Raw genomic sequence first — 15961 nt, 5'->3', positions numbered from 1 at the left:
TGATACACTGCCAATGGGTTTTCCCATTGACTGTGTATCAAATACTTGTTCTCCCCACTGTATTTTGGTCCAGGGCAATTAAGTGTTTTGTAGATGCGCAGTAGTATTTTATAAACTATCCTTTGACTCACTGGAAGCCAGTGTAACGATTTCACAACCAGTGTAATGTGGTCCAGTTCCCTTGTATTTGTAAGGGCTCTGGCAGCAGCATTCTGTACAAGGTGCAGCTTCCTGACTTTTTTTTTTTCTCTAAATCAAGACCTGTAAATATATCGTTGCAATAGTCCAATCTACTGAAAATGAATGCATGCATAAGTTTTTCCATGTCTTGTTTAGTCAGAAGCCCCTTAATTCTGGCTATATTTTTAGGTGGTAATAAGCAGATTTAGTGACATACTTTAGATGGCCATCAAATTTTAGGTAACTTCCTGATGTATTAGGGGCATTTCAGGTCACATTCTGTTTATTTTGAGGCACATCCTGTTTAAGTCAGTTCACCTCTTGTTGATTTTGGGGCAATTTTTGGTCACTTTCTGTTGAATCTGAAAAAGTAAAACAACAATGCACACCAGGATGCCTCACGGGTCCATTTTAGGACCCATTTATTTTATACCTATGATTTACCAAACAACCCAGTCAAGTGTGAAGTGCAGTGTAATTTAAGTTTCCACTTTTAAGTTGTGACACCCACACTCTTCTTCAGTTAGTTAGTGTTGTATTTCACTGTGTGCGCATGCATATTTGATGAACCACAATGTGTCAGCATTTGCAACTATTTTAAAGAAGTCTACAGACAATTTAAAGAAGTCGCAGGTGTGCAAAATACAAAAAGTGACTATTATTCAAATCATTCGTCTTCATTTCAGATCATCAGAACTACTGGTTTCCTGAAGGGACTCTACAAAGACAGTGAATTGAAGTCAGATAATGTAAAGGTAAGGTTGAAGTTCCTTCTATATGTACATTGGTACATCGAAATTCGATCGCTTCGACACACAATCTTTTTGACATCAGACGTAAAATTTGACTCGCCATTAAGCCTGTCGCAATATGCAATAATTCCATTTATCGCACGGTAAATAAAAATGAAGGCGATCATTTTTCCGCTGCGATTTATCGCCTCGCGTGCACCTGCGTGCGCGCGTGCGCCTGACGTGCTGTTAAGAGTTCGGCTTCCTTGTTACCAACTACGCAAAATGCATTTTAGTTCTGTTTTTAGTTTAGTGCAGTTTAAGTTTAGTGCAGGTGGAGAGAAAAAAAAAAAAAAAAAAAGGTGACGCTTACCATTGAAATGAAGACGTCAATGATAGCAAAATATAAGTGTGCATCCATGAACTGGGTCGTAGAATGCCGATCTCGGCCGGCGGTCGCCCTCCGTTCGCCAATCTTTATAAGTTAAGGTGACAGTTCTTGTTGTGGTAACATCGCCTAAGAAATCGCCAGCTTCGTCAGGTTTCAAATCATTTATTCCATCAACTCGCCGAGTGCCCGCTGCTGTTGACGCCAGGATCGAAACAGAAAGTAAAATAGCACTCTCCTGCTCACCGTCAGCCCCGCGGTGCGTTCAGGTACACTAAAAAAAGTCCGCCACATTACGCGGTGCGTTCAGGTACACTAAAAAAAGTCCGCCACATTAGAAGCGGATTCGTTACATAATTACAGGTACTGTACTGTGTTATTGTTATTATTGCTATTATTATATTATTGTTATTCTGATTTTTATTCATATTTTACTTGTTTTGCTCTTTGTAATTGCTATTTGCAATTGTAACAGCAGTATTTATTTAGGATGTAGTGTGGGTTTTTGGGCTGTGGAACGAATTATTGGAATTATAATGTATTCTTATGGGAAAATCCTGCTTGACATACGACCATTTTGACTTACAAACAACCTCCTGGAACGAATTAACTCCGTATGTAGAGGTACCACTGTATTACACATGAAACGCCATACCAGAAGCTATGAGGGGAAACGTTTTCATTTGCCTAGGTGCTTAAATTATTAAGTGGAATTTTATTTTTCTTAAAAAACACATTTTATTTCTTCTGTGTTTCTGTGCAGTATTAATATTGTTGTCTTTTCCTAAAAAGTATGTTTGAATTTAAGAGTAAACATTTATTGCATTTAAATGGGTGTACATGATCTATTAATATATACTGTATTCTCACAGTGTTATTGTAATTTTTTTTTTTTAATTGGGGGGTGCAATAATATCGCATATCGCAATAATTTATGAAAAAAATTATCGCACACTAAAATTTGTTATCGCGACAGGCCTACTCGCAATTTATTTCTACATCCGACGACATGCTTGAAATACGACGATTTATGACCGCACCGCAGTTTCATTGCTTTGCTTAGTTTCCAAAAAGGTTAGTGCAAGTGGTGAAAAAAGGAAAAAGGTGATGATTACTTTTGAAATAAAGATGGAAATGAAAGAAAAACATGAGCGTGCTGTGGGTATCCGTGAACTGGCGCGACAATACGGCCGGAGAATGTCTACGATCTCGACGGTCCTCCACAAACCTCCGCTCGCCAGTCTTTATAAGTTAAGGTGACAATATTGTGGTAATGTCGCCAAAGAAATCGCCAGCTTTGTCAGGTTTTTAATCATTTATCTCAGAACTTGTGCAACACAACACCCCTACTGTCGCAGTTGAAGGCGAACAGCAAAACATTAAAAGAGAGAGTAAAATCTCTATCGCACCTTTCCGTCTGTCACGTCAGCGGTGCATTCAGGTACAGGACGCAAAACATGTCCGCCACATTACAACCCAATTCGTTATATTATTACAGGAATTATTAATATATTGTTATTCCGATTTTTTTATTTATAATTAGTTTCCGTTGCTATTTGTAATTGCTATTTGTAATAGTACAAGCAGTATTTTTTAAGGACTTAGTGTCCTCAGGTTTTCGGGCTGTGGAACAAATTAATGGAATTATAATGTATTCTTATGGGAAAAGTCCTGCTCGACATACCACCATTTGGACTTACAAACAAGGTCTTGGAACGAATTAACTTCGTATGTAGAGGTACCACTGTATTCCCACACTTCATTATTCAGTAAACCTTAGTGGTTTAATTGCTAAGGTTTAGCGCTGTCAGTGGCAGCCAATGAGTTAACTGTCACCTGGAGTTTGTTCAGGGTCTATCAGCCTTGAAGCATTATGGCATTTCACTTACTTGCGAATAAGGCAATCAACATCACAAAAGCTATTCTCATGTTACTTGTAAATCCAGGCTGGTTGTTTAGTCTCAATGTGACACAGTTGGTAGAGTTCTCCGATGTTACAGGTGTTGACTTGAAACCCAATATAGTTAATTTTAATGAGGAACAATGTCTTTTTTTGTCTTCTAGGACAAAGAGACTAAAATCGCTTTTCTTCAGAAAGCTATCGACGTCGTGACCCTCGTCAGCGGAGAGCCGATTGCTGCAAAGCCGGCACGCATTGTGGCCGGCCACGAGCCTGACAAGACTAACGAGCTGCTGCAGGCTATTGCCAAGTGTTGCCTTAACAAGGTTTGTTCGTTAGGACCATATTACACATCACATTTGTTATGGACCGTATGAATGTTTTGGATAAAGTTGAAACCTCAGGGAGAACTATGAAGTCATTAAAATTAACCCAGGAGTGGGTGGACATGTAGATAAATTGGCACCTGGGGAGCAAGCGGTTGTTTTGTTGAATATTCCCTGTAGTTTTGTTTTAAAATTAGTTCATTGAAAGGGTATTTCATCTATAGCTTTCAAGTGAGGAGGCAGTGAAACGAGTACTGTCCGGAGATAAGGTGGACTTAAAAACTAAGGCCACGTCTAAGTCCCAAGACAAAGAAAATCGAGAGGGACGTGAACATCAGTCAGCGGATCGAGAGGTAATTAATCAAGTCTTGTGAATCAATTTCTATTGTCTTTGTTGTTAAATATTCAACATTAATGTCGGTGTTGACTAAATCATGAAAAGAAGAGGATCGAGCGCAGCGGGAGTAGAGAAGACAAGGACCCGGACCATCCCAGAGAGTCGGAGAGGCAGCGTCGCGATGTCGAACGAGACCACCGCCACGAACGAGAGCGTTCTGGCAAGAACCACCGGCGTGAACGGGACCATGGCAAAGACGGCGACCAGGACAAGAGTCGCGAACGAACACGGGACAAGGATAAAGACAAAGGGAGAGGAAAAGACATAGATAGGGAGAAAGATAAAGACCATGAAAGAGATAAAGACAAGAGTCGAGACAGAATACGAGAGAGAGATTCTCAGCGGGATGCTGAAAGGAGCAAGGACAAACGACGAGAACGAGACAAAGAGGCAGAAAGACGGAAAGAGAGTGAAGAAAAGAACCGAAGTGAAGAAAAGAACCGAAGTAAAGAAAGAGAGAGTAATAAAGTATGTCAGGAAATCAAGAAAAATATTATTGTTGCCAATAAATGTTTCTCATATGAAAATAAATGTCTGCACACGCAGGATAGAATTTCAGAAGGACCACAAAAACCCACTGAGGAAGAGCCCAGAAAACCAGCTGAGCTTCCACAAGCTGTAAGTTACTTGCTTTTCAATCGTACACTAAATACGACTTGATAGCAATTTCTATATTAGAAATTATTTGTAAGAACTTTTCTTTCTTTGCCACTCCTCTCCTTGGAAGGAACCAGAGCCAGCTGATGAGGTATTCAGACCAGTAGAATAATGGCAGAGTGTTGGCTTGAGTTTTGTAGTGTGGCTATTTTGTTGCCATAATGTAGAGTGCCATCTAATCAATTAGTGTCTGCTGGTGATGAACATAATTCGATTGTCACTAAGCCTGAATGTTATATCGTTTAAACATCGCTATCGGGATGTGCGCAGGCTTTTTTTTTTCCCAAACCACAAACCTTTGTTCTGCTTCATTCCCTCGCACAGCCTCCCTCACCCCCTCTCCCAGCTCTTAGTCATTGCGGCACTTGCTTATTAAAGTTAACGATGGCTTTGATCTGGCCAAAGAAGCCGACTTCACACGGGCAGCAATCTGTCAATCATCGTTTAACTTGTTAAACAGTTAATGCAAGGAAGTGCGGGCTGTCTGGGGGGTGGGGGGGGGCGTTGGAGACATATAAAATAAACGCCAGAAGTGATTCACTCCAACTACTACAGTACTTTATTCTTGTTTAAAAATGATTCAGTGGGACAGTTATGTTTAAAACTGATCATAATTATTACATTTGAAGTGCTTAAAAATCATTTATTAAAAAAAAATATATATATATATACAGTGATACCTCAGCTCACGTACATAATTGGTTCCCAGAAAGTGTGTGTAAGGCGAAAAGTTCGTCTTCCGAACATTTATTTCCCATAAGAAACCATTAAAATGAGAATAATCCGTTCCCAGGTCCCCATAAAACATAATTTTCTACTAAATAAGCCTTAAAACTACACAAAAATATACCTTATTTTATGTATAATAAATGTGCTATTGTATTATAATTAAAGAAATAAACTGTACTGTATAATAAAGTCGTTTTATTTACCTTTGTGATGGTAGTTGATGGCTTGATGGAATGGAGTGGGAGGAGGAGGGAGGGAGGGAGTTACTGTTTGGAAGGAGAGTGTTACCGGCAAAGTGCGCAGTTAGCGTAGACTCCACTGCTGTGCCCCCCACATGCTTTTGGTTGTTAATAAAAGTGCCCACAAAAAGCCATCCGACGCCTCTGGGTGTTTGTATGCACGCCGCCACCTTTCTGGAGAGGAAATCGGGCGAACCGAAGACAACCGACGACAACGAGCCAACATGACTCGCCGGTCCACTTCTCACTACGGTGGGAAGCTGAAAGCACCGCCAATTACCAGTCGAGGGCGAATTGGTAACACGAGTCACCTTCCATAAGGACTGTAGGTAACTCTTTTTCGGTCCCATAATAGCAAAAGTACACTCAATATGGTCCAAAATGTCTATCAAACACAAACCACGTCCGCACTCAACGAAAGTGAGGGGACGAACTGGGACGCCGTGAGCCTGCGTCAGCTTCTCGTGGCGCTTTTCGACCGCGTGAATTGGTTCGTCCGCCGAAAACTAGTTCGTCAGCAGAGACTATATGCTCGCGAATTTAATGTTCTTGAGGCGAAAAGTTCGTGAGTTTAAGCGTTCGTGAGCTGAGGTATCACTGTATATATATATATATATATATATATTAGGGCTGTCAAAATTATCGCGTTAACGCGCGGTAATTTTTTAAATCAATCACGTTAAAATATTTGACGCAATTAACGCACATGTCCCGCTCAGGCAGTATTCTGCCTTTTGGTAAATTTTACAGCAAGACTTTTTGTGCTGTCTAACAGCGAACTCTTGTGGTCGCTTTGCGACATGGTTTATTGTTTTTTTGCCAATTCAATATGGCTGCACGACGTCTCGGGCTGACGCCTACGTTGTAATGTTGTGCTTATATGATCCTTGGACAAGATTTGTCCGTAAGTATGGTTGTTGTAAAGAATGTACATATTAGTATTAATTATATTAGTAAGCGAAATGTTATATTTTTTGTATGAGACGATTTTTGTTTATGTTTAGTGAACTTGTATAGCGTGCTAAGCTAACATTGTTGCTAATGCAATGCTTGTGTACTTTTTTTTTGTTGTAGTTTTACAACGGTCTAAAGAGGACAATGGTTTGAGGCCATTTTATTAATAAATCAGATGAAAAAGGAAGAAGTCTGATTATTAAGGCGTCGTTCACTTGCTGTCTAGCTTTGGAAAAAGTAGACGCTTCGGAGTGAGGACAGCATAGACAGATTTAAATGACAGTAGAGTGAAATGCCCACTACAGTCCTTATGTACCGTATGTTGAATTTATATATCCATCTTGTGTCTTATCTTTCCATTCCAACAATTTATTTTACAGAATATATATATATAATTTACAGAAAAATATGGCATATTTTATAGATGGTTTGAATTGCGATTAATTGGGATTAATTACGAATAATTAATTTTTAAGCTGTAATTAACTTGATTAAAAATTTTAATTGTTTGACAGCCCTAGTTTTAATATAAAATTTCTAAAACTTGTAATAATATTTTTATTTTAAGAACTACAAGTCTTTCTATCCATGGATCACTTTAACAGAATGTTAATAATGTTAATGCCATCTTGTTGATTTATTGTTATAATAAACAAATACAGTCCTTATGTACCGTATGTTGAATGTATATATCCATCTTGTGTCTTATCTTTCCATTCCAACAATAATTTACAGAAAAATATGGCATATATTATAGATAGTTTGAATTGCGATTAATTACGATTAATTAATTTTTAAGCTGTAATTAACTCGATTAAAAATTTTAATCGTTAAATCGTTTGACAGCCCTAATACAGTGATACCTCAGCTCACGAACGCTTAAGCTCACGAACTTTTCGCCTCAAGAACATTAAATTCGTGAGCATATAGTCTCTGCTAACGAACTAGTTTTCGGCGGACGAACCAATTCACGCGGTCGAAAAGCGCCACGAGAAGCTGACGCACGATCACGGCGTCCCAGTTCGTCCCCTCACTTTCGTTGAGTGTGGACGTGTTTGATAGACATTTTGGACCATATTGAGTGTACTTTTGCTATTATGGGACCGAAAAAGAGTTACCTACAGTCCTTATGGAAGGTGACTCATGTTACCAATTCGCCCTCGACTGGTAATTGGCGGTGCTTTCAGCTTCCCACCGTAGTGAGAAGTGGACCGGCGAGTCACGTTGGCTCGTTGTCGTCGGTTGTCTTCGGTTCGCCCGATTTCCTCTCCAGAAAGGTGGCGGCGTGCATTCAAACACCCAGAGGCGTCGGATGGCTTTTTGTGGGCACTTTTATTAACAACCAAAAGCATGTGGGGGGCACAGCAGTGGAGTCTACGCTAACTGCGCACTTTGCCGGTAACACTCTCCTTCCAAACAGTAACTCCCTCCCTCCCTCCTCCTCCCACTCCATTCCATCAAGCCATCAACTACCATCACAAAGGTAAATAAAACGACTTTATTATACAGTACAGTTTATTTCTTTAGTTATAATACAATAGCACATGTATTATACATAAAATAAGGTATATTTTTGTGTAGTTTTAAGGCTTATTTAGTAGAAAATTATGTTTTATGGGGACCTGGGAACGGATTATTCTCATTTTAATGGTTTCTTATGGGAAATAAATGTTCGGAAGACGAACTTTTCGCCTTACACACACTTTCTGGGAACCAATTATGTTCGTGAGCTGAGGTATCACTGTATATATATATATATATATATATATATGTTAGTACAAGTTAAAGAAATTGTATATTAAAACCCCTCAATGTTTTCGTTACAATAAAATTTGTAAAAATTTTCAATCAAAAAATAAACTAGTAGCCCGCCATTGTTGATGTCAATAATTACACAATGCTCATGGGTGCTGAAGCCCATAAAAGCAGTCGCACCCAAGTGCGAGCAGAGGGCAACAAAACTCCAAAAAACACAAGTAACAAGTGGATATTGCACTGTGCTGTCATTTTAAATTGTTTGAGCGGGGCATGTGCGTCAATTGCGTTAAATATTTTAACGTGATTAATTTTAAAAATTAATTACCGCCCGTTAATGCGATAATTTTGACAGCCCTAATATATATTTGTGTGTGTGTGTGTGTGTGTGTGTGTGTGTGTGTGTATATATATATATATATATATATGTGTGTGTGTGTGTATAGTGTGTATTTATATATATATATATATATATATATAATATGTGTGTGTGTGTATATATATATACAGTGCCTTGCAAAAGTATTCGGCCCCCTTGAATCTTGCAACCTTTCGCCACATTTCAGGCTTCAAACATAAAGATATGAAATTTAATTTTTTTGTCAAGAATCAACAACAAGTGGGACACAATCTTGAAGTGGAACAACATTTATCGGATAATTTAAACTTTTTTAACAAATAAAAAACTGAAAAGTGGGGCGTGCAATATTATTCGGCCCCTTTACTTTCAGTGCCGCAAACTCACTCCAGAAGTTCAGTGAGGATCTCTGAATGATCCAATGTTGTCCTAAATGACCGATGATGATAAATAGAATCCACCTGTGTGTAATCAAGTCTCCGTATAAATGCACCTGCTCTGTGATAGTCTCAGGGTTCTGTTTAAAGTGCAGAGAGCATTATGAAAACCAAGGAACACACCAGGCAGGTCCGAGATACTGTTGTGGAGAATTTTAAAGCCGGATTTGGATACAAAAAGATTTCCCAAGCTTTAAACATCTCAAGGAGCACTGTGCAAGCCATCATATTGAAATGGAAGGAGCATCAGACCACTGCAAATCTACCAAGACCCGGCCGTCCTTCCAAACTTTCTTCTCAAACAAGGAGAAAACTGATCAGAGATGCAGCCAAGAGGCCCATGATCACTGTGGATGAACTGCAGAGATCTACAGCTGAGGTGGGAGAGTCTGTCCATAGGACAACAATCAGTCGTACACTGCACAAATCTGGCCTTTATGGAAGAGTGGCAAGAAGAAAGCCATTTCTCAAAGATAGCCATAAAAAGTCTCGTTTAAAGTTTGCCACAAGCCACCTGGGAGACACACCAAACATGTGGAAGAAGGTGCTCTGGTCAGATGAAACCAAAATTGAACTTTTTGGCCACACTGCAAAACGATATGTTTGGCGTAAAAGCAACACAGCTCATCACCCTGAACACACCATCCCCACTGTCAAACATGGTGGTGGCAGCATCATGGTTGGGGCCTGCTTTTCTTCAGCAGGGACAGGGAAGATGGTTAAAATTGACGGGAAGATGGATGCAGCCAAATACAAGAACATTCTGGAAGAAAACCTGTTGGTATCTGCACAAGACCTGAGACTGGGACGGAGATTTATCTTCCAACAGGACAATGATCCAAAACATAAAGCCAAATCTACAATGGAATGGTTCAAAAATAAACGTATCCAGGTGTTAGAATGGCCAAGCCAAAGTCCAGACCTGAATCCAATCGAGAATCTGTGGAAAGAGCTGAAGACTGCTGTTCACAAACACTCTCCATCCAACCTCACTGAGCTCGAGCTGTTTTGCAAGGAAGAATGGGCAAGAATGTCAGTCTCTCGATGTGCAAAACTGATAGAAACATACCCCAAGCGACTTGCAGCTGTAATTGGAGCAAAATAATATTGCACGCCCCACTTTTCAGTTTTTTATTTGTTAAAAAAGTTTAAATTATCCAATAAATTTTGTTCCACTTCATGATTGTGTCCCACTTGTTGTTGATTCTTGACAAAAAATTAAAATTTTATCTTTATGTTTGAAGCCTGAAATGTGGCGAAAGGTTGCAAGGTTCAAGGGGGCCGAATACGTTTGCAAGGCACTGTATTTATATATATGTGTGTGTGTGTGTATATATATATGTATGTATATATATGTGTGTATGTGTGTGTGTGTGTGTATATATGTATATATGTATATGTGTATATATGTATATATATATATATATATATATATATATATATATATATATATATATATATATATATATATATATATATATATATATATATACATATATATACAGTGGGGAGAACAAGTATTTGATACACCGCCAATGGGTTTTCCCATTGGCAGTGTATCAAATACTTATTCTCCCCACTGTATGTGTGTGTGTATACATATATATATATATATATACAGGGATGCACATAAGTGGTCCGCATGCGCGCATGCGTACTGGACGTAGACAAACGTGCTGGCCCTCAACGGCTTCCATACGCTTTTGCGTACCGATGGCTGACCACTGTATTTGCGGCGGACACGAGAAAATAACTTCTCAAAATATCGAAGAGGCAGGCCACACTGAGTAATTACTTCCGTGTTCCCCCACCCCCGTCAAAAGACAGACAGACGACAGAGATGTCACCGGAGCTACCGAAAAAAAGGACTTTTGCTGAAAAGTGGCTACAGGAAGTACCATGGCTAGAAGCAAATGATGCTCGCACGGAAATGCGGTACAAAATGTGCCGTGAGAATCCCAATGTCGCCGATAAGAGCAGCGCATTTTATGTAGGGTCAAAGAATTCCAGCCATCCAAACTTTGAAAAGTACGAAAAAAACAGAGCATGTGGCAATTAAGCAAACTATCGATGTCAAACAGGACCCCACTCGCCCTATGGACAAGTGGCGGAATAGTGTGGAACAAAGGTAATGAACAGCGACATGCACTGACAAACGTGTTTTTGCTCGCATTTTACAAAGCTAAACATGCACGTTCATGAGGTCTTATGAGGAGGACATCCCACTTTTAAAAAGGCTTGGAGTTAATGTGGGAGCCGCATAATGCCCTTTATTTTGAATTGGTGCTTTTTATTTCTTTACATTTCACTTCAAAGTAATGGCAATTTTGTTGTGCCAGTTGATGTTAATCAAGCATTAATTGTTAATATAATTAATTAAAGTTAATTGGCTCGAAGTAAAGCTTGTCATAAATTTTGCGCATCAGGCGGGTCGGCTCTCAAGCTCAATGAGGACCAAGTCACATCTCCAGGTCCTCCTCTGAGAACCTGGGCAAAAAAATTATGTGCAACCCTGTATATATATATATATATATATATATTTTTTAATCATACTTTGGGGAAAGAAAGTGAGGAAAAAACATGTCTTATATGTATCTCATTCCAGTGCTAGATCTGAATAAATACATTGAGTACACACAAAAAAAATGGTGGGGGGGTATGCGCTACTTCGCGGTTTTTCACTTATCGCGGCGGGTTCTGGTCCCTATTAACTGCGAAAAACGATGGAATAATGTACACTGTGGTCATGATGAGTCATCCGAAGTCTTTCCAAACAGCTATTCAAGTCATCTAGTAAAAATTTCTTTAAATTTTTTTTAATTTATTTTTTTATCGCAATATAATATCGCAATATATCGCAAACCCCCCAAAAATCGCAGCAATATTTTTTTCCAATATCGTTCAGGCCTAATTGTCAGGTGTAATTGCTACTGTACTTTTTTTTTTTTTAAAGCTAGTTTGACTTGTCTTAACGCTGTGTTCTTTGCATGAACAGCCTGCAGAGAGAGTTGAAAACCAGGTAACTTACCCGCAAAGAGTACATTTTTAAATGTGTTATTCTTGAAAAAGTTGACAAAAAGAAAATTAATTACGTCAATTTGACGCTTCACAGTAATGTTAAAAAGCTATTGGCGGTGGAATGTTTCTGTAAAAATAAGAAGCATCACTACACTTTTACAAACTTTAATGAAATGACTGTGTTTTCTGTAGACCTCACAAGTTGACAGTCCAGCAAGAATACCTCGGCCTTCTTCTGCTAAAGGACAACGGCGGAAACCTAGAGTTGCAGGACAAGGTAAGTACCATTACCATCTCACACAACATGTTTTAGAGTTTCCTTTTTTTCTTTTACTATACAGTCAGTTTATTTCATTGTATTGCTTCATTATTTTGCCGAACAAGGTAAACTACCATCTCGCAAAACATGTTTTGGAGTTTTCTTTTTTTTTTTCTTTTACTCTGGAGTCATTGTTTATTTCATTGTATTCCTTCATTATTATGCCCAACTTGGTGCACACCAAAATCTTCATTCTCCTGTCAACAGATGAATCCGACAGTGATGGCGGTAAGTAATCCTGTTTGAAGGACTGACTGAATTTTATATGGTTTATGGTTAAAAGTATGAGCTAAAAAACAGTCGCCGGCCTTTCACAGATGTTGAGCCTCCTAAGGACAGTGGGGATCCTGCAGGTGCCACATTTCCATCTGAGATCGCCTCCAGGTCAGTAAAAACAACACTAATTGTCAGTTTTTTCTCACAATGTTAGTATTTTGGTAATAATGGAAGTAAAAAAAAATTTTTTCTTTAATTTTATTGTGCATCAGTAAGCGAACAGCACGGCCTGGCAGTGCTCGTCCGGCTCCTCCTCGAGTCAAGAAACAGGAAAGCTTCACTGAGGGGGTCCCTACTGAAAGGTGACCTGAATGTGTTCTACTTCATGTGTTTGTTGTTTGAAGTTTTAATTAGGAGCGGGAACCTCTTTGTACCTCACGATACGATACGATTTGCGATACAAAGCTCACGATAACGATGATCTGATGATATAGCGATACAACGATTTTCGATACATTGGTCAGGAAATTATTCTAGGATATTCTACAAAAAACTGATAAACAGAAAAACAAGCTTTTGCTGTGAATTGGAATGAGTTTATCAATAGTAGACGTTCAATCCGTTGAAGTGGGAGGGATGGCAGCGAATGAACAAATGTTCATTCGCTGTCATCCCGTCTATGGCCATCAGTGGCAGCCAGTGCCAGGCAATGAGTAATTTTGGGCCATTTAAGGTCATTTACCTGTTTATTTTCAGTTAGTTCCTGTTGATTTTGGGGTATTTTATGGGTAACTTGCTGTTTATTTTGCGTTAGAGAACAGGAATTGACCTGGGAATCACCCAAATGAATAGGCAGTGACTCAAACTCAACAGGAAATGACCTTTTAATGCCCTAAAATGAAAAGCAAGTGACCTGTAAATGCCCCGAAAATCGGACCGAATGACTGACTGCTCTGGTTTTAAATTAACGAACGTTTCCAGTCTAAATGGATTGGGCGTCGAGCACCGTCAATGGCAGCCTTTTTTTTTTTTTTTTTTTTTTAATTGAAACCTTTTTAAAACGATATCTCGATTCTTGACAGGAGCATATCGATAACCTTTTGGGATACAAAGTATCACAATATATCACCATTTCGATATTTTGTCACACCCCTAGTTTTATTTTAATGACACTTGCACACTGTCCGTCACAAACCCGCAACAATATGGACTCGGTTAATGTCTTTTTTAGGCTTTCTAGTGCCAAATCTTCAGTCATTAGGGATGGAAAGAAGCCGTCTGATGATGAAGATGAGGAAGACGAGCAGTTTCTTGTGGCTGAGGCGGCCCCTGAACCAGCAGATGCTCATGAGAAGGTAAGATATGACAATTAATAGACCAGAACATTAGCATTATCCATCAGTCTGTATTTAAACAGTGCACGAAAACTCCACACAAGAGTGCATTTGATGAGATGAGTTTTCTTTTTTGTTACAGGAATCCGGACAAGCCCTCAATAGTGACGAACAGCATGGTAGTGATGTTATTTTCGTCTTTGTTGTACGAAAAATGATTCTACGCTAATTTTTTTTTTTCCTACCGATTATTTCTGTTAATGCAGGTGGACTCGTGAAAAAGATCCTAGAAACCAAAAAAGAGTTCGAGCCGTCACCGTCCATCAAATCTAAAGAGGTACTGTGCAGTATTCTCGCGTTTCCTTTTTTGTCCACTAGAGGGTCCCCGTTAACAAACTTGTCATTGTGGTAGGCCTACCTATCAATGAGTTTAATCAGACGTTTGAAAATGTCTCCAAACGGCAACTGCCTTGGCCGCTTTTGAAATGTGCCGTGCAATCCTGGTTATTATCACTCAGAGGAGATGTAAACAAACTTGGTGTCGAGGTGCAATTACGCTGCCTCGAAACCACAAAAATGTTCCCCATAAGTGATGCCGAAGGTCTAATATCCTGACAAGCGAGTGTGGCTTTGCGCGGACCACACACACACACAACTGATGCACACATTAAGATGTCTGGAGGTAAATAAGTTCTGGACTTGCTCAATATCTTCACAATGGCTCAAATACAAAAACTCTTCTGGTTTATGTGATAAAATAGTTGCCAACTTGGCTTCTGGTTTCATAACTAGTGTTGTTGGGGATTTAATCTTTATCATGTGGAAAATTAAGTGCACCGTTTCTGTAGATGTGGTTGGTTGAGCTGTATATTGACTTTAAAGATTTGTCGACTAGTGTAGGTCAGGAGTTGGCAACCTTTATTTCTCAAAGAGTCATGTGTACCCGATTCCCACAGAAAAGCAACCACCATCAGTCACAGATTATTTTTACATTTCACATTAGATAACACTGAATATAATGTTGTTTTTTTTGACATCATGTTTAGGTTTTGTTGAATATTTTTCTTGATGAAATCAATGAACTCATTCCGACAAAACGAAATAGTACTCTGCATGGGGGAAAAACCCTTAACATTCAATGATACATACCGGTATGTATTAATAGTAGGCGATTTAATGTTGACAAAAGTTAAGCTTGATGTCCAGATGATGATGTCCACTACCTTCACACGACACTGCACAATGTTTTTACTCCCTTAAAATATTTTTATTTTCTAGAATCTTTAAACTTCTATTCTCACGATGCACACAACCTAGAGCTGCTTGAAAACAATTTCACTGTACACTGTGACAATATAAGTCCGTTAAATTCTTTGATCTGTTGATGGCGTGACAACCACCCCCATCAATATTGTGACAACGAACCCCAACTCATGTTTTGGCAAGAAGCTAAAATAACAGCAAGCAACAGGCTAGCTAAAGAATGTAAATTAAGACTAGCTTAGTCTTCATTAATTTGAACGGTAACACTTACATAACTAGGAAAATATTGTGTAAAGTGACCTTTCATAGGTCAAAACCTGACATGTTGAAATCAATGTTGGAAACTGTAGAATTTTAGCATTTTCTTTTACGGAAATAAACTTATATATAAAAAGCTCAATTTATCACAATGGATTATATCCTGGTTGTGGTTTTCTTTACTTTCTTGTCACCGGACATTTTTTCCTTGTTCTGCAGTTTGTTTCAGTAGTGTGTACATACATATAAATATATATATATATATATATATATATATATATATATATATATGTGTGTGTGTATGTGTGTGTATATATATATATATATATATATACACAGTGGGGAGAACAAGTATTTGATACACTGCCAATGGCAGTGACACTCTCCACGCTAAATGCTAATGCTACCGTGAACGCTATGCTAACGCTACAAGTTAAATTTAGTGTTTGATGATGACTAAGGGTGTCAAAATTATAGCGTTAACGGGCGGTTATTAATTTTT

The 15961-nt window shown here is 38.8% G+C and overlaps 1 protein-coding gene across 4 annotated transcripts in view; it reads left to right on the top strand.

Moving 5' to 3' along the window:
* traf3ip1 (TNF receptor-associated factor 3 interacting protein 1) overlaps window positions 1-15961 on the top strand; it is a 43591-nt gene that overhangs the window by 1732 nt on the left and 25898 nt on the right. Inside the window, exons 2-15 of one of the 4 annotated variants that reach the window (XM_057852963.1) lie at window positions 867-935; window positions 3364-3525; window positions 3750-3878; window positions 3971-4390; window positions 4469-4540; window positions 4650-4670; window positions 12047-12070; window positions 12262-12346; window positions 12596-12616; window positions 12706-12772; window positions 12877-12966; window positions 13836-13959; window positions 14081-14117; window positions 14205-14275. In XM_057852963.1, the coding sequence (XP_057708946.1) occupies window positions 867-935; window positions 3364-3525; window positions 3750-3878; window positions 3971-4390; window positions 4469-4540; window positions 4650-4670; window positions 12047-12070; window positions 12262-12346; window positions 12596-12616; window positions 12706-12772; window positions 12877-12966; window positions 13836-13959; window positions 14081-14117; window positions 14205-14275 (1392 nt within the window). Of the gene's footprint in view, window positions 1-866; window positions 936-3363; window positions 3526-3749; window positions 3879-3967; window positions 4391-4468; window positions 4541-4649; window positions 4671-12046; window positions 12071-12261; window positions 12347-12595; window positions 12617-12705; window positions 12773-12876; window positions 12967-13835; window positions 13960-14080; window positions 14118-14204; window positions 14276-15961 lie in introns of all 4 variants that reach the window. The other 3 variants (XM_057852961.1, XM_057852964.1, XM_057852965.1) reach the window with 3 other exon arrangements.

The sequence above is a fragment of the Corythoichthys intestinalis genome, chromosome 12 (assembly GCF_030265065.1).
Source record: "Corythoichthys intestinalis isolate RoL2023-P3 chromosome 12, ASM3026506v1, whole genome shotgun sequence".
NCBI classification, from domain to species: domain Eukaryota; kingdom Metazoa; phylum Chordata; class Actinopteri; order Syngnathiformes; family Syngnathidae; genus Corythoichthys; species Corythoichthys intestinalis.
The sequence above is the reverse complement of the archived record's forward strand: the minus strand, read 5'-3'. Positions and strand labels throughout refer to the sequence as shown.